At 45.4% G+C, this 25362-nt stretch overlaps 1 protein-coding gene across 1 annotated transcript; it reads left to right on the forward strand.

Moving 5' to 3' along the window:
* The first annotated feature begins 2735 nt into the window (after nucleotides 1-2735).
* On the forward strand, nucleotides 2736-24968 carry LOC108941895 (immunoglobulin superfamily DCC subclass member 3). Its single transcript, XM_018764800.2, has 14 exons — nucleotides 2736-3029; nucleotides 12231-12539; nucleotides 13034-13178; nucleotides 13389-13519; nucleotides 13721-13858; nucleotides 14033-14191; nucleotides 19318-19483; nucleotides 20365-20615; nucleotides 20731-20895; nucleotides 21237-21425; nucleotides 21914-22030; nucleotides 23135-23264; nucleotides 23740-23872; nucleotides 24356-24968. The coding sequence occupies exons 1-14, from the start codon at nucleotides 2972-2974 to the stop codon at nucleotides 24446-24448; spliced, it is 2184 nt and encodes a 727-aa protein (XP_018620316.2). The 5' UTR covers nucleotides 2736-2971; the 3' UTR covers nucleotides 24449-24968.
* Nucleotides 24969-25362: the final 394 nt, after the last annotated feature.

Consider the following 25362-nt stretch of genomic DNA (forward strand, 5'->3'; position numbering starts at 1 on the left):
AAAGACTTCAAATTCAAGTGCTGGTGTGTCACTGAAGACAGCAAAATGCTCCCCTGCCACTGAGAATGGTATTTAACTTGAATGGTGGTATTTTCTTAAATATCCTGTAGAAATCACTAAAACTAAAAGTTTTTTGTTGGCTGCCAGTGTCCGGTACTGTTGAATAATAAATGAGGGCAAGAATAACGTTTTGGTACAGCTTTTAAATTTTGCAGCCTCGAAATGATCACATGATGTACGAGAGAGATGGTTAAGAAAAGTCTGTAAGTGGACGAGAACCAGAGCGGGTTTCACGGCAGCCTTTGGAAGCTGAGACTTGGGTACACAACACCTCAGATCTGTGCTTTTCTCAGCTCTAACTCACCCAACCAGTCTGATCAGGAACGTATGTGCCACGCATTCATGACAGTTTGCCATATTAAGCGTGTGCAGGAAACTTCCTTTTGTGAACCGGGTTGTCTTTACCTCCTTATTAACTGCGTATTTCAGGCATGCACAACTGTAGTGATTCTAGATGGTATAGTGTTCTAGTTTTCACTCAACCTCAGCTCTGAATTTTTACACTTAAGTATTTACTTTAAGTAAGTAAGTACCGTGGTCAAGGGTACTACAGCAGGAGTGGGATTCAAACCAGGAATCTTCTTACAAAGAGATCCCCTGACCACTATGCTCTATTCTACCACACTGCTCTGTTTATTCTGTGAAACCTTCAGGATTTTGGTGTTGAAAGATCATAGGTGTGCACCCTTGGTTTAATTAATGACCAGTAAATAATGGATAGCTTCCACTGATGAGCCAATCAAACAATACCAAACAAATGAGGTACAACAAAAAATCTATGGTGCCTGAGGCCAAACACAATTTGATGCAAATGAAGAGAATAAAAGTGAAAATGAAAGGGAAGAGGTGTACTGTTGAATTGAACTTTACTCACTGAGTTGTTGGTAATAACTGAATTCAAAGAGAACTCCATCCAATCGTCCATCCATCCATTATAATGGATGATTATTATATTGATAATTCTCAATAACTACTTGTCCAGTGTAGGGTTGTAGTGATCCGCTGTCTACACCTGAAACATTGGGTGTATGGCACCATAGTCACACACACCCTACAGCGAACTTACTGAGTTACCAGTGGGAGGGGACATGCAGACCTCACACAGACTGTGCCAGATTCAAACCCGTGTCTAAACCCAAAACCCAGGAGCTGTGCGGCTCCAGCGCTACCTGCTATGCCGTTCTGCTGCTAATAATTGAAAGTTTTGCAGAAGAAAATTAAAATTGGTGCCTGATTCTGTCGATTTTGTCCGCTTTGTGGAGACTATGGAGCCTGTTGTAATTCGCAAGACTGGACACTGTGCTGTGAGAGGACAGTGTCTAACCAGGATGGATTCTTTTTGACTGAGAGTAAATACAAAACAGTAATGTAATAACATTTGTTTATTCCCAATATTTATTAAAGTCATTTAAATTGAACTTAAAATAACACCAAACTCCTTAAAACAAAGAAAAGCACCAATTTCAAAAGCAACCACATCATCAGAAGAGACAATATTTTCATTTCCTCATTAAAATGACAGGCTTCAAAAGGAAATCATAAAAAACACATTGCATAAAGAGTAATTTGAAATGTAAAAAGAAATGGCAATCTCTCTGAAAGAATATAAAACCACATGACAAAACCTTGAATAAAAATGATTAAAATCTTTCAAATGTATGAGTGTCTGTGTCAGACTCCAAAGGAATTTCCATTTCTTCTGGTATCTGTCATCACCGTGTTATTACGTTTAAAAAATTACAAATTACACTCATGCCAAGAAATACATATCCGACAAGAAATCACACGACACTCCAACATTACTGTTAAATATAAGCGAATGTTTTATCTAGAAGAAGTATTTCATATGTTTTGGAGATGCATGGATGTGATATAATGTTTCAGGTCAGGCTGCTTTTGGGGGACGGTCCTTTCATAGGTATGTTGGTGTGTGGAAGATGTAGGCCAGTCGTATATTTTGAGGCTAGAAAGGGGATTGTTTTCCTTTTTATGAGTTTTGAATGTATGTTACTGGAGAGAGACTTCATGTTACTGTGTGACAATGTATTTTATGTAATGATCTCAGTAAGTTTTGCTGACCAACCGTAGGAAATGTAGTTGTTCAGTTGTAAACTTATTGACATTTGTTTTTAACTGTGTATGATTTTAATTTTTTTTTAATAAAGCTGAAGTTAAAAATCTAGTTAAGATTATAGACTAGTATCATCAAGTAACTTTTTTCCCAGGAGCACTCACTCACTGCTGCCTGGCAGCTCCAGCGGACCCCACCCGAGACGAACCAATCACCGACACACCTGAGCCGGACGGGGGTAATGTAATAAAGATATTCTGGGGATTTTCGGTTCCGATTGTCCGGGACAATCACAAGTGCGGTTATTGATTCCGACACCACAGGTGTGTATCCGAGCCCTTAGGTGACCAAGATGCCGGTATCCCTCATTGTGGGGCGGGGCATTCGAAGCACCGCCCTCCTGATTACCTTCGCGGCCTCCCATTGGCTCGCCGTCTACAAACCTGCCTCCGCTCGCGGAACTGCCGTATCAATGTCCACTCGTCGATCGTCGTGTCGGCGCAGACAACAATAAGGGCGCATAGCTAATGTGCGCTGTCCCAGGCGGGGCTCGTGCTGAACGGCGCGCGGGAGCACTCGCAGAGCGCGTGCGGACGGGCCGGCAGTGTGTGGCGGGAGCAGCGCGACGCGCCGCGTGCTTTGTTAACTTCCCCTACATTTGCATAGATAAGGACTTTGGAAAGACGGCACACATGTCGAAATTTCCTTTGACTTCGCTGAAGGCTTTTATTTTTAAGCATCCTCTACTTTTTTGATGGGACAAATGTAATTTTCACAAAGCGTTACTTATATACAGCCGCCCCGTTTTTTGTTTTTGTGAAACTGGATTATTTTGTCAGCATGATGAACCAGCGCGCGATTCTGGTCTTTTCACTTCTTCTTCTTGTCCTCTGCTCAGGTGAGTTGCATTTTTAAAATTAATTTGATATATATACGTCGCTTTGGAGAAAATCATTAGAAATTTAAATGTAAATTTTGGTTACCAGAAATTTGATTTTTGGTGAAAGGAAGAAAAAAGCCTTCTCACTTTATAATTATTTAGCCAGTACTGTGTACAGGTGATTATATTTTACAGAATGGGTTTTGTATATTAGATGTACAAATGAAATAAATAAAGGAATTCGAAACTTTCGGTGCGCTCAGTCGCCGCCCATTCATTTATATTCGTAGTCGTGAAAATTAACATGAAGTAAATCTTTAGAAAATAGGTGCATGTTTATATTGATAAAACTGAGTGTTTGTAATGAATAGTCAGTGCTTCAGTGTGGTGTCAAGACGTTTTGTTTGTGTGTCAAACTACAGCAGGCTGATAATACATCAGTAACGTTTCAGTCCAAAGAGATGCTGTTCAGGTTCACCCACAGTGAGTGTGTGAGTGACAGAGAGAGTGTGTTTCACTGATGTATGGATGAGTGACCCAGTGTAAGTAGTGTATCTAGCAGTGTAAGTCACCACGGTGAATAAGCCTAGGTGTGTGGGCTCATAACACTACATCCATTGTAAGTCGCTTTGGAGAAAAGTGTCTGCTAAATAAATAAATGCGTATGTAAGGTTTAATTCCCATCACTGCGATGCTGAATGGTGGTGGTGCTGGTATCCTCTGAAACCAATTATACAGTACAAATATTGTCACATTAGTGATATCATAATTGCTTTATGCCGGTCTTGTGATAAAACTGTTAAACACAAGTTATAGCTGTAAATATGACTTATATAGCTGAGATTTTTTAATGTTCATTTTTCGTTAGTCACACAGAGATATACGATTGATGTATATTACTGCCCGAGGTTATTGTTTGTGGAGAATATAAGACTTTAACGTTTGGTAATGGTTCTGATAACTTCTACAACGTGTAAATAATTTGAAGCAGATATGTAATCCATATTTTATATGTGTGTATGTCTGTATGTATATATACATTTTATATATATATATATATATATATATATATATATATATATATACATACAGACATACACATAAAATATGGATAAGGGCGAATGTTCCCAGATTTTGTTTTTAAAAAATTGGTTTGCATTAAGTTGAAAGAAATGTAAAAATCAGATGAAATACAATCAATGTTGTTCTGGGGACTATGTATAACAGCAGTTAAGAACATTGTAACACTTTTTTGTTCGTTGAGAAAACGTTAAAACATAACGCCCTAGCAGCAGTTACAGGGACTCTCACACTGCGTGACTTTTCCCACCAGAAACCGCTCGCTGAGCTCAAGTTCTCCTCCAGCGCGCAGAAGCGCGACGTCGCTCGTTCTGCACCAAGTTCGCGCGCGCGTTCGCGGCGGCGCGCGCTCCCTCCTCGCGCTGCGCGCATCTTCTCCGCCGGTCTCCGCTAGTTGACCCCGCTTTAATTTTTCTCTTTCGGCCATGCTTAGACACACACTTTCCAAGTGGTATTTCTTCATAACCGCTCGCACGCTTTTGAGTGACTGGTTTTCGGCTCGACACGGTGACGCCCGGAGCTCTGGCTGTGCTTCACTCACTCACTCACTGTCCTGCCGCTTCCGAACTCTTTTTTAATTTTATTTTCTTCTCTAATTTTATTTTTACTCATTTCGTTAATTTAGTGTCGAGTTGGCGTTCACTCAGCAGTTCGACTTCCTGCAGCCCTTGTCTTAGATATCATGATGAGGTTAATTTCACTCTGTTAATCTTTAAATATAGTAAGATGGGTCTTCAGCTGAGTCACTCAGTGTAGCTATGGAGTATGTATAGGATGTGCCGGGAAAAAAGTGTAATTAAGATTTAAAAACGTTATTCTTGTTGTCCTTGTTAAAAGTGCCTTTTAACTTTTAAGTTTTGGTTATTCATTCTTCGGCTACCTACAACTTCTTCACTTATTCAGTTTCCTTTCTTTTTTAATGCAATATAACGTTATTGGAGCTTCAATTCATATCTGGACACTTTAAATATTATTTATTAACCTATGTGAAGAGTTTGAGATTTTTTCACATTCTTATGTCCTGATCTTCAAAGTTGTTTGCGGTATTTTAATGCAGCAGATCCTATCCCCACACTGATTTGCAAACATAGGCTCCAGAGAGATTTAGGTTGGGATGCGAGAGGCGCTTGTTCTCTGTTTGCTCAAGGCCAGACATGAACCTGCTCACAGGTGACCTTGCTGTTTCGCATAAAACTCACCCTTTCAGTTTTTGCCCTCGCTGTTCTTCATGTTCTGCACATCACTACTTGATAATATTCCAGAAAGATCCAGTAGCCCACAAGGTTCAGTAAGACCAGATGAGCCTTTACTCTTCCTACAAGCTCGCTTGAGTTCAGTAGCACAGATGAGTGTTAAGGTCAGTAAGAGACATCAGACCTGCGATTATGACTGCAGAAACAGACCCAGTTCCTTTCAGGCAGATGACTGACCCTGGGGTTTTTCACCTTGGTTCAGTACAACCATCCTGTCCAGCTAAATGAGGTAATCAGGCAGGTGCTATAAAGTCTGAGGTATGCACTAGGTACACTGAAGCGCTCCAGACATTTGGCCAAAGTGTTTTATGAGTTTTATGTGCACCCAGTGCTTCCAGAATGCTTTTGGGATCAGAACGTGTTGGACTGAGTTAACACTTCATGTTACCGCTGTAACAGACAGGAGAAGCACTTGCCATCCGGCTGGACGGACACAGAGCCTGGGGCTGAGAGCAAGGGGTTTATCTCAGCCTCCTGCTCTTGGTACACTGAGCAACTGGAAAAGCCCTGGGAGAGACCAACAACGGCCTCGGTCTCACACCTTCAGTTCCGTAAGGCCAGTCTTTTGTGGGGCTTTCCTGATTGAGATCTTTTTATGGGGACAGTAATCCGCTCGCAGCCACTCTGGCCATGTCTCCATACACCCAGTACAGGCATGGATTAGGACATTTTAATTCAGCAAGACAACCCTCAGTCACTGAGATAATCCACAAGTCTTAAGTTGAAGCAAGACTGTTTACAGCTGCTGGATTTCGCACAATTAAGTAGCTGTACAATGGGAAATACCAGTGCCATTGTTTCATCATTTTCCCGGTAAAAGAAACAGCAGTTACAGCATTATGACCTATAATCGTAATGATAAATGTCAGCTTTTTCATCTTTATTCGTCTTCAGTTGTGTGATCGTACACATCCAACTGCAAAGTACAATGTATGGATCTGAAAGTGAACTTGAGACATTATAGCAGCCACGGCTATACTTGCTGTGTGGCAAAGGTGTAAGTTTTTGTGCTTGACACATCATGAATATGACGGTCCTGGAAATCAGTTGTTGTGTTATTAATGTAAATTAGCACCGAAAGTATAGGAGTAGCTGCTCCAGCGCTTGATGATGAATCAATTTAGTTGACATTTTGGAGAGAGCAATACTATAGCAAATTCATTATTACACTACACTAGGGTTATGAACATCACAATAGTCGTGTTATTAATTACAGTGCTCAATAGGCTAGGCAATCACGTTTCCTAGGGTGTGGGTAAGTAATTGCAAGCCTTGGAATTCTCGTCTTTAATTTTCAATCGGAAACGGTCGCCTGTTTACACAACTTTCAATTTAGCAGTCGCGACTTAATGACGATCAATCTTTAAACAATGCAAGTCGTCCCATATTAGCGTGTTTTGCAAGGCGCGCTTTAAAAGAGCCAACGGCAGACCAGAAGAGAAGGAGTTTAACTCCCATTAGCGGGACAAAGAGCGGGGGCCGCGCTGCGCACCGCACGCTGTGCTGCGACCGGACTCCCGCTCCCAGGCCTGTGGTGCCTTCCCTGCATGGTGGGCATTCAGCCATTGTTCGCGTCCCTTCTCCAGCCGCTTTAATGGGGATAATAGGGGGGTGGGAGTGAAAAGGGGAGGGATTCTCGGGGTGCACATGCATGTGTAATCCGCACAAAGGCCTGTAATACATTTTCTAAAAGGAAGAAAAGAAAGTTTAGATAAAGCTTTTTTGTCGGGAGAGGGAGGAGGGCTGACTGTTTTTTTGTAGCTAAATTAAAATTTCACTCAGTTTTGCGGAGGCTTTAAGAAACACACTTTTGAAGCAAACTCCGGGTATTATTTAGCTGACACGTAGATCCGATGCAATTTGCAGCGTTAGAAACTGTACGATGATTTATGCTGTTATACAGCGCTGCATTCCTACTGTATCAACCCAGGATGAGTACCTGAATCGAGGGTTTGAGGCAGAGGCGGGATTTGAACCTAAAGCATTCCATTTACAGTCAGCACTAAGCACCGTATTCTCTGCTAAACACTCAGCCACTTCTGACCAAAATGTGGACACCGTTATTTGAAAAATAGTTGCTAATATGTACATATGTATATAAATACCTTTAGCATCTTTTCAAACATCATAGCAAGCGATAGCATGGATTTTATCACGTGAAATATGCCAGAATTAATTTTCTTCAGATGTAACTCCTTCAGCTTTAATAGCTGTACAAAGGGGTAAAGCTCTCATTTGTTCTGGACTGAAGTGTCATCTAAGCAGTGATGAAAAGAATAGTTTATTTTGCTTGCCTAGACTTAATTGCATCTTAAATATAGTGTATGCAACTATTTAGGATACTATAACCATGGATATAAAGTGCATGGGTTATATATTCATTTAGCTCACACTTTCCTCCAAAACAACGTACAATATTAAGCCACTTATAGGGATTTACTCTTTTTTACAGCAGGGTAATTTTTGCTGTATCGGGTCATGGTATGTAGCTTGCTCAAGGGTACTAGAGTAGGAAGTGGGTTTCAAACCTTGCTTCTTTCAGTCAAGGGCAGCAGCTATGACCACCACACTACCTGCTGTAGTATGAACTAGATTTCTCTGATGTCCAGCATGAAATTAAGGAAGTTAAGTCTCTTCCTTCACTGCTTACATCAGCACCCATCGCAGAGTGGAATAGGGTGGAACATGTCAGTTTAAAATTCAGGTCCTCACTCTTACATATAGTGTTGACTAACACCCCCAATACCCACAGAGGATTGAGAGAGTGGGGCGCAATCAATGAGGGGATTTGTTAGTGTTTGCCTTATCCTGGTTACCCTGAACCCCTTTTGCTTTCTTGGAGGGCTTAGCACTGTGGTGATCACAATGGGCTGAGAAGTTCACGGCCAGCCATAGGGACAATGGACAAAGCAGGGGCATGATGGCGGTCTTTGGTAACCAAACGCAAGCTGTCCTCCAGCCTATCTCCTCCACCAACTCTCTCATGACCCCCGAGGGACTGAGGTCACCGACTGGGGATTGTGGGGGAAGGGGTGTCCCACTGTTCTGGATAGCACCCCAGACCCCCCCTCCCTTCATTACTCACACCCAGATGGGGGGTGAATTCATCCCCACGCTTGCACACTCAATCACACCCAGGGGCAGAGAAGTCCTGTAATGCGCTCCAGTGATGGCTGGGAAATATGGTCCAGCCATTTGGACACCCACAGCTAGAAGGGCTTTCCCAAACGAAGGCGGTGTCCAGGTAGTGTTATTATTTGCTCCAGTTTAGATGAGCCAAACAGCCTTTGAATAGTAGTGCTGGTAATGTTGTTATCACAGTTACGCCCAAGATATGAGCCCCGGCGATGCTGTAAAGTCACAATCATCATTGTCATCATTTGTGTCGATTCTGTCCCTTAAGATGCCGCACCTGAAACGAGGACATTCAATGCCTGAAAGAAAAGAAATCGTCAGGCGGCATAATTTAGCAGTGGATGAACCGAGGTATGACTCGCAATGGGCCTTTTGTGACTCACTAGCCATTTGTAAGCCATTTAAAGGCCATACCCTAGGAGTGCTTTGTTCCCAGTGCACCCTGTTTATGTGTCGAGTGTAACGGTCTCCAGGTATTCAAAGCCAATGCTTCCTTTCCGTCAGAGGCCTGTGGGATGCTGCCTTTGCAGATCTGCTGCTGCAGACACAATAAACCCCGGCTGGTGAGATGTGGGTCTCGTACGGAACTGCTGAGGCACAAAGCAGCTCATTAGCACCTCGGGGGCCGGTGGCCCGGGCCTCCAGATCAAGAAAATGTTTACGGTGGACATTGAGCCTCACTTGAGGATGTTTTATTTGCCTTGAGAAGTGTGATTTTTCTTTCAGTACGTTGTGCAAATCTAATTCCACTTTTTAACTTAAATTTAAATTAAGGTTGCATTCGTTGCTCTGTGGGTGAAAGTTTCACTGCTAGCTTCTGTTTTAGGGACGGTTTCGAAAAGAAGGTTTTCGAACAAGAGTTTCTACGCCAGTGATATTTTGTAGTTCACAGAGTTTAAGCTAAATTCTTTTTCTTCCCCATTTGACATTTCAGTTTTGTAACGACAAAGTTTCACACTCACCACCCCTTGTGATGGGTCTCGGGCAAGGTGCCACCAAAGGGGCTCTCTTGCTTTATTTCCGTGGTGCTTGATCCAAAAGGTGAACTCAAGGATGAGAAAAGGGAAGAGAGTTTAGCAGACAGACTATCTGAACAACCTGGGCACACACAGCATGCGCTGAAGAGCGTAAGAGGTCCTAAAGTATGCCTGATGCAACATTTGTGAGCGGAAGGCTGGAAGTAGAGGACCGTGATCTGAAGGAGAGCCAGCTGTGGATTTCAGGCTGTATCAGTTCAACGTATGTTGGCTGAGCATGCTCTTGGTCATGGGTGAGGTTACGATGTTTTTTCTATCTCTGAGGAGGGGGGGTGGGGAAGGGGCTGTAGGTTCAGAAGGCAGACGGAGCAGGAGGCGAGAAACCCCTCAATTTCACATCTCATTGCGCAAGTTCAAGAGCAAATTTCGATTTCTCCAGGCGTGTTTATTTCCATAACAGCTGCGCGAAGGGCGGCCAGCATTAGAGGGGTCAGGGCGGTGACTTGGTGAATCGGGCAAACAGGAGATCCCGACTGGCAAAGAAAATGGGGGGACGGGCGTGTCGGCGGGGCAGACTGTGGGACGGGCCAGGGGCATGGTTTGAGTGATCGGGTGGCATGGGAAAGTCACCTCCAAGTTCGAGTGAAAAGGGGAACCCGAAGCGGAGGGGGGGGGTTGAGGATCAGTAAAAGGGGGCAGATGTTTCCTTCGTGTGGCTGATGATGGGACTTAGTGCCTGTGTTTGGGGGGGGTGGTGGCGTGCCATCAGTAGACTTACCCCCCACACCCCTACTGCATCTCAATAGAAGTCATCCTAACTTGACCCCCCTCCCCCCCCCACCCTTTCTCTTCTTCCTTAGCTCTTGCATTGTACGGCCCTCTCTGGCTCAATGGCTCCGTGGCATTCGGCCCCATTGTGAAAGGGTTGGGAGATGCAGGGGGGGGCGCTGTAGATCTTGCGGGGATGAGAAGAACACTAACAGAGCTATCAATCAGGCCTAGGACAATGTCAAGTGCAAGTTCACTCTGAAATATTTATTCAAACAGTCCCCTGTCCCACAACAGCATCCATCTATTTTGGGGAGGCCCCCTCCTGTGCTGTTGTCTCCCCGTGCACCGTTCCGGCGCCCCCTGTACCCCTGAGAATGAAGCTGTCACCAGTGAGCACAGCGGTGAGCCCGTTTCGCTGGAAAGATGAGTCCCACTCTGTGGAGCAGCACTTTGTGGGAATGAGTTAGGGAGTCATACACCTCTCGCCGCTCCTTTCAGCCAGCCTTTCATTGGCTTGTAAGTGGCGGAGCGGCACCGCGAGAGCCAACCGCCGCTTTCGCACTCCTCTTCATCCCAAATGAACATGACCGATTTCCAGTTGTAATTAAGGCCCTATCAAGCAAATGAGGGGCTGGTTGAGGCAAAGCCCAGCTGTATCAGAAATGTAAACCAAGAGCTGCTTGAGATAAAAGGACAGGGCTTGTGTATGTTATTAATTTCCTTTTATTCCTTTGTCGTTAGTATTGTGCTGCCTGTAATAACTCAAAAGACAAATAGTCTGCGCTGACACCCTCATATTTTACAAGGGCAACACAGAAAATATTAAAATGTTATTTATTTAGTTTTAGAAGTTTTGTCCCAACAGGGAGCATAGTAGCATGAAAAGCGATTTTCAACTTCAAAGCTTAAAGTTTTGCAGTGGCTGATACTGGGCTATGTATAGGAACACACATGGTAATTTAATGGTAATGAAGGCCAGAAAATATAATTTTTTCCTTGCACACATAAAAATCTGCCAGTTTTACATGAACTGTTTAAGGGAAAAGGAAAGGTGGCACATTACCTTTGATGTACTTTGCTTTCACTCTTTGTCATGGGGGGTTCATGTTCTTAAAGGTTTTGGCAAGAAAAATCTTTTAAGCACTAGACACTGTTCTACATCACTCTTGACCAGACATCTTTGCGGTCATCATGAAGCATTTTCTCAAACTAGGAAGATGTTTTGCAGTAATAGCGTGAAAATAGTCGAGGACAGTTATAAGTGCAGAGACCTTGACATTCAGTGTTACCTCTAATTGGGAATGATTAGCAAACACAAGGATTGAAGGTATTGAGTTGTCTTGTCTGGGACAGTTCCATCAATAATCTTTTATGTGTCCTCCCTGTCCTGGCTCTCTGAGGCAGCAATAAAAGAAGACCAGGACCTTTATTACACCATAAACCTATATAACCTTCCTAGCCCTTTGTCACTCCAGTGGTTAAGGGTTTTAAAGTGCAACTGAAAAGAGCTGAATTTGGATGATCCCCAGTAGCGGCACTGCTGGCTTTGTGCGCTGGCATTTTTGTTGTGCCAATACAGAATCCAAATTACTGTACACATTTGTAACCACTGCAGGGCTATGAGAAGACAGTTTGAGTTCCTTAACAGAGAGTCTGACCAAAACCCTCTGAAATTACTTATTCTCCAGAAAATCGCAAGTATATAATATTAGTCTGAGAGAAGTGATTAAAAACTTAGTGTGAAAAGTGTTTAGTGTTCTGTGTTTCTGCTCATCTAAGTTCACAATTTGAACCAAAGAAAATGGCTTTTTAAATAATTAGTATATTGCAATTGAGAACAATTTGTTCATGTTGTCAGTGACATACGGTTTTTAATATATTTCGGTGTTTTACATCAACTGAATTTTGCCGTATAAAAAGTTTTCAAACCTTCTGCCTTCCTTTTTGTTTTAATTGGCAACATTCCGTGTAACACTTAATAATGATCAATTTTTCTCTCCCAGGAATGGGTGGAGCCTCATCAGAGCTGGCTTTCCTCACCGAGCCCAGCGATGTGATAGCGGTGCGGGATCGTCCCCTGATGCTGGACTGCCAGGTAGAGGGGGAAGGGCCCATCTCAATCACATGGCGCCGAAATGGAGTTCCGGTGCCAGTCGGTCAGAAGGCAGCCGTGTTGGCCAATGGGACCCTGCTGATCCGGAACTTTCAGAAGCGAAGGGAGAGCAATGAGACTGACGCAGGGGAATACGACTGTGCGGCACAGAACCGTTACGGCATGTTGGTCAGCCGGAAGGCCCGGGTGCAACTAGCATGTGAGTGTGAGAGTTCTAAGCGGGCGCGCACACACACACACAATGTTTACAACCGCTTGTCTCAAGTGGGGTTGCGATGAACCGGAACCTAACCCGGCAACACAGGGCGCAAGGCTGGAGGGGGAGGGGACACACCCAGTACGGCACGCCAGTCCGCTGCAAAGCATCATTTGATAAAATGAGCCACTTCTTCTTTACTCTTTGCACATTCCTCCTTGGCCCTTTTTTGGATAGAAACCAGGGGGGATTATACATATTCTAACTGAAATATGACTGGCACTAGGATGAGTGGTGTTTTACCATGGTGATGCAGTTTTGTCGGTTGCTATATGGTCAGTTGAAGTACCTGAGAAGCAGGAGGAGTGCAAGTTAAATGTGGGAGGTGGAGGTATGGGGATATGTGGCTCTTAAAAAAATAATTCCTAATTTGAGTGCAGTGCTGCAGTGCCGCGTATGGATGTTTTTGAGGATGATGGCGCCCCGTCTTTTGTTAGCTCTCCCCAAATTCCATACGCATCCTGAGTCGATGACCGTGGACACAGGGGGTGTGGCTCGCTTCCGCTGCCAGGTGAACGGGATCCCAGAAGCCAGTATCATCTGGGAGAGGAACAGGACTGCTCTCAGCACTCAGGACCACAGGTAACACAAACATACTGTATATATGCTCGCTCCAGCACACACAAATATGCATGCAGTTACACACTTACAGTACACAGTGTTGGGAGCGCTGCTTCCTGCTGTAAACCACCCAGAAAGAGGACACTGCTGTGTTGCATCTTGTTTGCCACCAGCCATCCCCAGCACTCGAGTGATCCTCTTTATCAAAATGAGGCCCTTTACCTTTACCAGGTACACCTTGCTCCCGTCTGGAATCCTTCAGATCACAGGAGTGAGACATGAGGATAGTGGGATGTACCGTTGCGTGGCGTCCAACATCGCCAACACTCGATACAGCCATGAGGCCCAGCTTGACGTCACAGGTCGCTACTTTCCCTGTGCTTTTCCTGTGTTTCTGGAATATTAGTATCTGTCTCCTGTCTCTTCAAAAGACATTCAGTGATACATGATTAAGCGATAACGTAATTCTGTAATACAACACAGTTGTGGTGTCCCCCGTACTTTTCTTCATTCTCACTGCTCTCTGTCTACCTGTCTCTTTTTCACCATCTCATTCTATGCAGTGACGGCACCTCGGCTTTACAAGGAACCGGTTATCTTGTCGGGTCCCCAGAACCTCACCTTAACCGTCCACCAGACGGCAATTCTGGAGTGCATTGCAACAGGGAACCCGCGACCCATTGTCTCCTGGAGTCGCCTGGGTAAGATCTGCGTGTCCACCTCTCACTTTGGAAAAGCACGGTACTGATGCGTAAGGCTGTTAGCTGAGCTGTGTCAGTGAGAACGTGGCAGATGAAAGGTCCTTTCCAGCGACTCTGCCTGTGAGCCTCGGGCTCTGATGCCTTGGCCTCTCTTGCCTCTGTGTTTGTGCGCAGATGGGCGCTCCATCGGCGTGGAAGGCATTCAGGTGCTGGGCACGGGCAACCTGATGATCTCTGACGTATCGCTGCAGCACTCGGGCGTATACGTGTGCTCTGCCAACCGTCCTGGGACCAGGATGAGGCGTACTGCCCTGGGCAGACTGGTTGTGCAAGGTGAGGTCTCTCTAAGCAGCAGAATTGCAGTCCCACACTGGTATTACCTCTGTGGCCACGGTGACCATTGACAGATCGGAGGTGGAACACATTAGTTTGGGCTAATTTCCCTCTGGGCTCAATGCATTGTCCCTGTGTGTGTATTTGCTTTTCTACACCTATTCTTCACATCCTGTTCTCATGTTGTTCTGTGTCTCTGTGCTCTGGCATGATTTGATCCGGGAAACCAACAACTCATCCCAAATTGTTTCATTTTTGTAACTGATAAGGCTGCAACAAATCGAAAGCTAAAAGTGACATTAGATTAGTATCATTCTTTTTGAAGGATAACCAGAACCAGTGTGCGTCAACATCATTCTTCTTTACAGGATAACCGGTGTTTTCTTGGGTTACGTTGCTCCAACATGGCTTTCTCTTTTACCTCCAAAGACAATCACCTGATCAGCCTCTCAGGTTCTCTGTCTGGGCCAGTCTGCATTTTACAGCCATTCTGTGGCTTTGCACAGCAGAGGGGGTCCAAATGATGTGGGGGGAAGGTTTTGAATTAATAAGCCTTGTTGAGGCTGAATTTAGGCAGACTAGACTATATTAGCCAGTTTCGCATTTGACCATGACCTTAAGGCTCAGCGGATGCCCCCCCAGCCCTTTGACCTTTTGATTTTTTTATGGTGCTGCTATGAAGCCGTGGGTTCTTTTGTGTAATTAAGCATTTGTATTGGCCTTCAATTGAACTCCAATAATGGAGAGCACAGCTGCTTGCTATCACACCGCTGCAGACGGACAGGGTCCATCAGCTTCTGCCAGCAAATCTTGTAGGGATGTTTCACCGCTATTTAACTGGTAATACCTGACTACTCCCAGTAGCGAAGTAAAGAGGGTTTATTTACTATAAGAACAAACATAAGTGCTACAGACATCCTCGAAGCACATGTACAACTGGAAAAAGTAAATAATTGTAAATTGAACATGTAAAGTCATAGAAAGACAGAACTGAAGATATCAGTTGATTTTCACATTTTTGCTAGGAGTATTCAGTAATCCTACATTTTTTAAAAAACTGTTTTCTCTGTTTTGTTCGTCGACCCCAATCAATACCGTCCTTTAACACTTTACAGCTGGACTGGAGCAGCAGACCCAAGGGGGCCTGCGGTTTAATATATTCATTAATTTATTGATTGATATGGGAAAGAGAACAAAGAGCCTGAGATCTCACGTTCCCCGAAAGTGTTGCTGTACCTTAAGCTCTTAGATGTCTCTTCAAGAATGTTCACTTTTATCCACAGTGAATAGTTATTATGTTGTTCTCATATTTGTATCCTTCACTGCATAATCCTTGTTTCTGACAGTCTGCTTGTTCGTCCTCCATCATATTTTCTCCTCCGTTGTAGATGTTTGTCGCTGCATGTATAATACAGTACCATCTGCTATCGCATCATAACTGATTGTGTTCCAATAAGAATTCAGTGTTTCCTTGCCTTACAGCGTAGAATCTTTAAGTAATCTATAGTTTATTGCAAATCAGCACTGTGCAAGGTTACACATATATTTTCCTTAGTTAGAGTGCATCCACATCTCCTTTGTACAGTTATCTCATACTGTACCCCGGTGTTCCATGTACAGAATTTGTACTGTATAGACAAATAAGTTAAATGTAGTATTTCCTCTGTGCCAAGGTAGGTTCATCTTGATTGTTCATTTTTTTATTTGAAGGCCTTTATACTCAGCCCTGAGCCCATATCCATGTGCAGGTTGTCTCTTTCCATCTGTATGCACACCATCTGGCCGCTGATGTTGGTGACCTCTGACAAATCTGAAGTCCCTCTGAACCTGGACCTGGACGTCCTCTGCCTTATGCAAAACAGTTTGCAGACTCAAGTTTAAGGTCTGTCTGTCTCAGGCCTGTTTATTTGTGCCCCAGGTCACTGTTGATGGGAGGTGGTGCGAGGGTCTGTCCTTTCACGCTCTCCGACTGTGCCACTCCCCTCCCCCCCCAGTCTCAAGCCCTTGGTCTAGGTCACGGTCATGGGGGACCCCGTTGTCCCAAAGGCAGCTTGAGAGCGGTGCTGGCAGGACAGATGCAGACCACAAACATACAATGGGTGGCCGTCTGAGGGGTGGGCAGCAGGGGGGGCGAGAACATTGAACAGGAGGGGGTGGGGATAATTGTGTCAGTGAAGGATCACGCCTCACCTCTGACCTCTGCCCCTCTCCCCACAAGCTCCTAGGAGCACTTTTTTCTGGGTGGTGGGGCCATGATGATGGAGAAGAGAGAGCGGTGATTGAGAGGCGGGGCTGGGACAGGAGGCATCTTGGATAGGTTTACTTTAGTGAGGTCTGCGAAGAAGACGGATGGGTCCTGACAGCGAGGTGATGCTTCTCTCATTGCCCTCTCTGTGTTGTCTTTTCGGACATTTGGCTGTGTCTGTGCTAGCAGCCGGGGCTAAAGGGAACACGAGGACAGCCAAGATCAGGGTAAAAGTGCACAGGACACTGGGAGAGGCCACAGAACAAAGGTGTGAGGGGCCTTTTCCGAGGGTTTACAGCGAAGGGACAGCTGTCATAGGGAAGACATGTACTTCATATGTCCTGAATGTCTACTTCCTGGAAGATTTTAATTCAGTTCTGAAAGGCTAGAAATATGTTTTTTCTTCCAAGAATTTACCATGCAGGTGATGCTAACAATAACAATATAAGTACCGATGTTGGTAAAATGTGATACACATTGTCAGTCTAGTTTTATGAGAGATCTTTGGTCAAATGTGGGAGATGCGATTTTCAAACAGACAACTTCCTCCAATCTGGTGTCAATAAAAGGCCGACAGGATGATGGAGGGAGTTCTTCCTGGGCTGCCCTAAGGAGAAAAACCCAGAGCTGGGACGGCTGGCTTCGCAAGTCCCATTCCTCCCCTTTTCTTGCCGTGGGGATGCTCTCCTTGTGGATAAACAATTTCTGCAAAGTTCAAATGTGAAGGGCTCTCGAGGGGAGAGGAGCGTGTCTTACCGGGCGGATTCATTAAGGCAACCGTCCCGGCTACCTACCCCCCTATCTGCAGACCCCGATTCAGAGGCTCTATAGAAGCCTTGAGTGGTTTCCTTTCAGACCCACAATCGGCCATCTATCTTCCGCTTTTCGGGAATGCAGCACCCCGCTCACTGACCCTAACCACCCTGGCATACTGGAGAACTGCTGGCCCACTCTGGAGAGTCCAGTTAGTAAATACAAAGGTATACATCTGCCAAGAAACCCAGTGGTGTTTCTATTAAGGAAAATCTCCTTAAATGGGAAGGTGTCTGTGAAGAGAGCGTTGAGATTTATGCAGCGGTTTGTGTGCATGTGCCTTCAGGCTTTTTTTGCAGTGGTGATAATTTGATTTCATTAGTTAATGCTTTTTCTTTTGTGAAGGCAATGCAGATAAATTCCCCTTTTTCCAGGGGTTTTCTACAGTTCTCAAATGGAATATTAATGTTTACTGCTGCATATGGGTCCATGTGCACTGTTTGCAGCAGGATGTAATTGTGAGAAACTTTTCAAAACAGCTCATTAAAGACTTTAATGTGGAATCTTTGCAAACCTTCAGGCGAAGTGTAGTTCTGTGGGCTGATGATACTCTGTGGGGCTCATCCACAAACATTCAGAGGAAAGGCTGTGATACTTTTTTATTCCTCATTCTTAGAACAAAATAGTTGTTTACTTAATGCTCCTGCTGGTAACTAATCTATAAAATACTGTGTGGTAAATGAATAAATATATTGCCCAATAAATATATTCCCAGTGTGACTCAGTGTAAATAATTAAAATGGTTGTTTCTGTTTTTGGAGCCCTTTAATTCAAAAAAAAAAAAAAAAAAAAAAACAATAAGGCATTAATGTCTCCTAAAGTCTTTTTAAATTGCTGTTTATAAAACCCTCTGAATGAATATTGTTGATGGTGTTGAAAAGCTACAACCACCAAGTCTGCTAAAACAAGTGACCACAAAAACAAGCGTTTCCTATAAAGGTCCCTGTTTCACATTTTACTGGCCCATCTAGTCAGCGATGTATTTTTTGCCTCTTGAAAGAAACGGAGAATCTAGGCCCTGAGGGTGGAGGCAGAAGGAATAAAATCCATCCCGTGATTGATTAATGGCTCCCTATTGAAATCGGCCTCCCCGTGCTCCCTGCCCTTAACCCCACCCCCCTCTCCAGCCCCCTCCCTCTAGGACCCTCTTCCCAGCCTCCTCACAATAGGCCTGAGAGAAAGCTATTATAGCAAAGGGGGCTCTGGATGGCAATAGATCAATGAGATGCACAGGGTTGGGGTTCTGGGTCCTGCAAGCATACGCGGCCATTGTGTTTCTACTGAACCGGCTGTTAGCGCGAGCGGTGAACCCACATCTGTCCCCCTTGGAGAGTGGGGAATGGTACGTGGTGCTTTTGGGTTCCGCAGGGAAGAGTTTTGTCGCTGCGGTTGAGGTCCACTTCAGGACTCAAAGAGTGCACTTTTCAGCAGGTTGCCGGGGGCCTATCTTTACACCTGTCCATCTTTTCCTTCGTTTTTGACATCCCTCCTTTTGTTGCTGGGCACATCGTGCCGTCTTTGAATGGCTCGATTGCGTGATGACATTGTATCGCGAGAGGCGGCCAGAAAGATATGTTTGAATTAGAATAAACAGTAGCGCTGTAGTACGACACTTGTAAAAGAGACACATGACACCGTTTCATTCAGCTGGATGCAAACAAAAGAAATAATCTTGAAGCACTCCAGATGTAAGTGAGCTGGCCTGCAAACTGCTGAGCAGATGCCGAGTTGCCAGCTCCTACTCGACTCTCCTCACGGTTCCTGATAAAATGAGCTTTTCGCAGCGAATGCGTTATTTGCTTATTATTAGATTGCCGGTGCAACAGCTGAAGTAGCCATTCTGCGAAGTGCCGCAGCCTGCGAAACAGTTTTGGACCTGCAGGATGTACTCATCTGTGTCGTTTAAGTTCAAGTGCCTGATGCATCATCGACAAGACAGAAAAAAAAAAACTAGAGCCGCGTCGACGGTCTTCCTTTGTGCGCACGGCACAAGAAGGCCCGTAAAGAGAATGTGAAACAGACCGGTTTCTCTAGCAATTTTTTTCCCCGCCGTCTTCCGCTTTTCCAGCTCCGCCCGAGTTTCTGCAGTGGCCGCAGTCCGTTTCCAAGCCAGCAGGGGGCAGTGCTGTGTTCACCTGCCTGGCTCAGGGGGTCCCAGAACCTCACCTGATCTGGCTGAAGAATGGAAAGATCCTGAGCCCAAAAGACAACGTCAAGCTCACCAACAACAACAGGTGCTTTACAGCTATGTGCTCGTGCTCTGAAGACATGCTGCAGTACGAACTAAGCTGTGTGTTACTCGCTGTCTCTTAGCTGTGAACATACTGTATCTACAATGTCTACGCTCATACGTTATAGTAAACTTTCAAAACGAGTATGCCAGAACTAATAATGAAATGATATATGTATCAAAAGTATGTGATGGTCTTTAATTTGACCTAAGTATGGTTTCCCAAACTTTGTTTAAATGCAAAGCCATATTTAACAATTTCAAATGTTTAAATGCATTTGAAATATGAGGTGTTCAAAACTGGCATGTAATGAAATGTCTGCATTTTAAATATTGCCAAGTGAAACAGCTGAATGTTTTGTAGACGTGCTCACACACACACACACACACACACACACACACACACACACACACACACACACACACACAAAGCTGCCCTCTAGTTATGGTCCAGTTTTGTTCATGCCTTTCACCAGTAGGTGGCAGTGTTGCGCCCTATCCCTTCCATGCTGCCTGTTAGGTTTAAATATGCTTTGCTGTAATGACTATTCAGGTAGCTTCTATAAACAGAGGTGAAAGTAACAACAATCACTTCTCTTATGTCGTGTTAGCAGAAACATTGGTATTTTCTTAGAGCCGAGTGTTTGCCCATATTTCCCAGCATCTTTCCCTGCAGCGTGCTTTACCCCACTGTTTCTTGTATATTGGGTACATTATATTTTTAAATATTTTTTTATCCCTTGCTCACATACTCTATCTTCTCACCTGTCTTGTCACTGTCATTCTGTCTGTGCTGTGGTAGTTCCTGTCACCAAGACAAATTCCTTGTATGTGCGAACATACCTGGCAATAAAGCTCGTTCTGATTCTGATTCTGTTTCTGCAGCACGCTGGCAGTGACGCGCATCACCTCGGAGGATGAGGCCATTTACCAGTGCATCGCCGAAAACAGCGCAGGCACCAATCAGGCCAGTGCGCGTCTAGCTGTGTCCCCGGCGACCGAGCTGCCCGAAGCGCCGCGGGACCTCCGGGCAACCGCTCTGTCCGGCACCACGCTGCAGCTCACCTGGGCGCAGCCTCCCGCCGAGGTCACTGATGGCATCATCGGCTACGTGCTACACATCCGCAAGCTGGGAGGTGAGGAAGCTAGGGTGAGGGGAGGGCAGACCCACGGGGTCAGGTGGGGCAACTGTTTCTTGTCTCTCTCTTAGCACACAGGTAGGGTGCTGATATTCCCTTTTCTGTCACGCAGAGCCAGACAGCAGCGAGCTACAGGAAGCCGTCAGCAAGACCACCTTCCAGCACGATTTCAACAACCTCGAAGCTGGCACCACCTACGCCATCTACCTGAAGGCCTATTCGCCGCTGGGAGCGAGCCAGCAGTCAAGCACGGTCGTCGCCACAACGCTGGGCGCAGGTGGGCCTTCACCTCCGAGTGACGCAAGCTTTGTGGACAGGAAACTCTTAATTGTTGTTTTAAATCATGATGTGCTTTAATGGAGACAAATTGCTCGTAACATTTGCTGATATGTGCTTTGTCCTCCTGCCCTGCTCTTTCCTCATTTCTGTGGATTTTTTCTCTCTCAAATTATATTTCCTGTCTGCCTCCTCATTTTCCCTCAATTCATCACGTCACCGATGTGCCTCCCCTTCTCCCCCGCCCCCCCCCCCCAACTCGTTTGTTCCCCTTCTTCTCCATCTGCTGCCCCCACCCGTCGGACCCCTCTTTCGTCTTCCTTCTCACTCCTGCTCCCACAGTTCCCACCGCCCCCGCGTTCTTCACCAAGGTGTTGAACGGCACAGCGATGCAGGTCTTCTGGGAGCTGCCTAACAAGCCAGGGAAGGTGGAGGGCTTCAGGCTGTCATACCGCAGGGTCCCAGAGCCCGACTTCCAAGGGCCTCATCTGATGCCCAGCCATATCAACACTCACATTATCTCCCACCTAGGTCAGTGTGTCTCCGGGCAATGCGGTCTCTAGCCGCTTGGCCATTTAAGAACTCCACTCAGTTTTTGTCATACGTTGTGTGAAAGTAATGCTATTTAAAATGATTGCCCGTAAGCCCTGGTGAGTAGAGTACAGAGTGCCCACCACGTGTCTGTGAATTGCATTTGATGGTTACATTTCATATATAAGTGCCGTTAATGTCTGCAGACTTTCTACTAATGGTTTGTGTACTTCTTCTTCTTCTTGTTATTACTATTGTCTACATTCATTCATTCAATTATTGGATCATTAAATATTTGTGAAATTTATTCATTAAATATTAGTATCTCTCACATTTTTCCGAAATGGAGTCCTTGGCATCAATAAGCGAATAGAAGGATGTGAGAATCCTGGATGTCATAAGATACCTGAGATCAATAGCTTTATCTTGCATTGGACACTCACTAGAAGTTGCTGCCTTTGCAATAATGAATCTGAAATCCCTTTCAGAGCCTGCAGCCATATATGAAATTAAACTGGTGGCCTACAATGGTAATGGGGACAGCAGTGACTCCAAGCAACTGGTTTCCATGAGTGGGGACATGAGTAGCACCAAGACCAGTGCAGGTAAGATACAAACAGTGTGAGTGTATTGAGTGTGACTGGAGCCAATACACTTATAGCATCACATAGAATAATGTGGTTATGAATGCGTGCATAATAGGTACATACAGTTTATACACATAGTGTGTGTGTGTGTGTGTCTGTGTCTATGTGTATATGAGCGTGTGCATAGGCAGACAAATATGCAGGAATGGCAAAGTTCTGGGAATGTTCTGGAGACATCCAATGGGATGGAAGGATTACTGTTTTGCAAATAATGTGCGTTTACAGTTTGAGACAAGGACAGAGGAGTTTGCCTGCAGGGCGTCTGTGTTTAGATTCCAGGAAGCGAAGGGAAAGCGAGTCCCCGGAGAAGGATCCACATCCTTAGCGTTGCACACCTCGGAAAATCGAAGTCGGCTTGAGTGACAGGAGCTCTGAAAGAAAAGCCTCGGCATTGCTCTAATCGTGCTGTTTATCAGGAAGAGAGTCAGAGCCCCCTGGGTGGTGGCGCTGGGGGTGCTGGTGTCACACTTGTGCTGTCTTCCTCTCTGTGTCTGAACTAGAGCTTTTTTGGCATCACTGCACAAACACTTTCACAGCCCTCCTACCATTAGGTTATACTTAGGGTTAGGCTCATTTCACTCCATTGCAATCCCTGTTACACTTTTAGCATTTTGCCTCTGATAAACAAGCACCGCATGGCATATCAGTCAGTTTGTGGGGTTGTTTATCCTTTGCGGTCCCGTTGCATTTAGTGGTTTTTTTGCTGAACAGTCATTTCCAGAGCAGCGGGAAGGGGATGGGTGGGCACAGACTGGCTGCGGCGCCTCTGGATCGCACTGCAGCCCCACGTGGGGCTCTGATGCAGGAGAGCAGATTACTCCTGTCTGCGCGCACCGTAGCTGCGGCACGTCGGCACCTCACTGCCAGCGTTTCCTACGGCTTTGTGCGCACGTCATATAGAAGTGTGCTGGGCGTGACTCACGCCGAGCGTGTGCCTCTGCCCACCTTCGGTCTGCGGGTCTGTTGGTAGCGTTGCAAGCGCTCTGTGGTGTGTGTGTGTGTGTGTGTGTGCGTGCTGACATGTCACCTTTCTCTGTGGCCTTGCTCTTCTCTGTGCCGCAGGTGGCGAGAGGCTGTGCAACTGCAGGCAGGAGGGAGAGGGGTCCATGGCAGGCATTGTGGTGGGCATCCACATCGGCATAGCCTGCATCATCTTCTGCGTCCTCTTCCTCATGTTTGGGTACCGCCGCAGGTGAGGAGACGACTGCTGAGGGGAAAGAAAGGGGGGCAGCTGGCAGCAAAGTGCTTAGAGCTGCTGCCTTTTGGGTTCAAAGGTTGCCAGTTTAAGTCTCACCCAGTGCAGTGTTTCCACACACACACACACACACACACACACACCGCAGAGCTCTTGCAATGCTACCAACAGACCCACAGCAAGCCACTTACCCCAGTATGCTCCGGAAAATTACCCAGCTGTATGAATGGGTAAATGATTTTAAGTAGCTTAACCTTATAAGTTGTTTTGGAGAAAAGTGTCAGCTAAATGAGTCAGTGTAAAATCACAGTCCATCTTGAACAGGGAATATGCGTTACCTACTTATCTCTTCCAAAGAGAAGCTGATGCTACACAGGTAGCGTGTGTACTAGTGTTTAGAGTTACGGTGTCAGATAAACGTCCACCTGGCTTTGGATTTTGGATGTTGACTCCATACTCTCATGTCTCCCAGTCTGTTCTGCAGGAAATTAACCCAGGACAGCTGGTCTGTGCCTCAGGGCAGTGAGCAGGGGCATCGGGGGCAGAGGAACGGAGCTCCCAAAGAGGTTACACAGGCCCCAGAAGTCATAGAGCTTGTGACTCAGGTGGGTCTGATACCTCAACACATCACATAAACATGAAGCAACACTCACATTTACCCTGTTCAGTTTTACACCTTATCCATGTATACTTCAGTATATGTTCAGCGAGGCTATTGAGGGTATTTTGGTAAAAGGTACAACCGCTGTGAAGAGGTCACATTATGGTTATATGCTCTGCAATATGCTGCGCTTGTGCAATTGCGCTATTCAGAGTTAAAAAAATAATGAACAATTTTATTTTCACATAAACAAATCCTGTTGAGAAGAGCAGAAAGACAGAAAATTTAATGCCTTTTGATTTACTTGTAGCTCTGTTCTTGAAATGTCAGCTGCTCTTTGGCAGCTCAAAGTGAGACCCTAGGTGCCTTCAGAATACTGATGATGCTGACGGTGATGCTACTGACTCCAGAGACGAATCCTCGTCACAGTAATGTTATGCTATGTGTGCAAACCGACACGACTCTAAAAGCTGTCTTCCCTGCCCAGAGACGGGATGAGCAGTGCCAGTCTCCCCCCGCCCAGTGCCAGGTCCTCATCGAGCAGCACCTGTCCAGCCAACCTGGCACGGGCACTGGCTAGTCCACCCCCGCATCGGCACGCTGCACCCCCCCACGGAACAGCTTCTCTCCACATCCCCACTCTGCCACTGCCTTACACCTTCCAGCAGCCCCCGGGGCCTCTCTTAAAGCACACGGTCACAAACACACAACGTTATTATTCTCTTGCAAGTCATTTGGTCAAGTTATCAAGGTTTTACCTCCACGTGAGAAGTGCTTGCTGCCTTCAGCCTAAACCAAAGCTAATATACCTAAGTAGGTGTATAAATGCCGAAAATTAACTTGAGGGGACGGTTCCATATTTTACATTTTTATCTAATTTTCCGGTGTTTGTTACTCCTTCCTGTTATGTGGAAAAACAGACTTGGAACCTCCTCGTTTTTCACACCAGGCGTTGTGTTCATATGAAGATAATATTACCAAAGTGTCCACTGAAACCAAAACTTATACTCCCGATGGCTGGTTTGGTAATATATCTGCTCCTGGTAGCACAGATTCTTTAATTCGTGGCTCACTGGAAGACATAATGGGAAGGAACAGAAAATTCACCCAGAAAATGCCGTATAAAGTAGGAATGTGGCTCACGCAGCACAGAGTATTTATTTCAAAGCTATCTTTGTGTTACATTTTATACCATTTGTACTGTAAAATGTTACACATAGCACGTTAAAACTGAACAGTCCAACTATCTGGACATAAATCACTTTTCAATCCGTCTCCCTTCGGGATCAGCGAACGGTGCTGCGGTTATCTTATCGGAATGTCAGCGCGATGCTGTTTGTTCGCTGGCAGATGTGGAGGATCTGTAGATGCAGCTGTTCCCCCAAACCCCTGCCCCAACACTCCCGAAACTCCAAAGATAGCTACCTCAGCCCGACGAAAATGTCTGCGCCATCAAGAGAACCGTTTGCCTGTAAAGCTGCTCATGAAGTAAGA

The sequence above is a fragment of the Scleropages formosus genome, chromosome 18 (genome assembly GCF_900964775.1).
Source record: "Scleropages formosus chromosome 18, fSclFor1.1, whole genome shotgun sequence".
Classification (NCBI taxonomy): domain Eukaryota; kingdom Metazoa; phylum Chordata; class Actinopteri; order Osteoglossiformes; family Osteoglossidae; genus Scleropages; species Scleropages formosus.

Coding starts and splice junctions, on each gene's coding strand:
- LOC108941895 (XM_018764800.2), top strand. CDS start 2,972: ATGATGAACCAGCGCGCGATTCTGGTCTTTTCACTTCTTCTTCTTGTC. Junction 20,616..20,730: donor ACACATCCGCAAGCTGGGAG/GTGAGGAAGCTA, acceptor TCTGTCACGCAG/AGCCAGACAGCAGCGAGCTA. Junction 23,873..24,355: donor TCATAGAGCTTGTGACTCAG/GTGGGTCTGATA, acceptor TTCCCTGCCCAG/AGACGGGATGAGCAGTGCCA.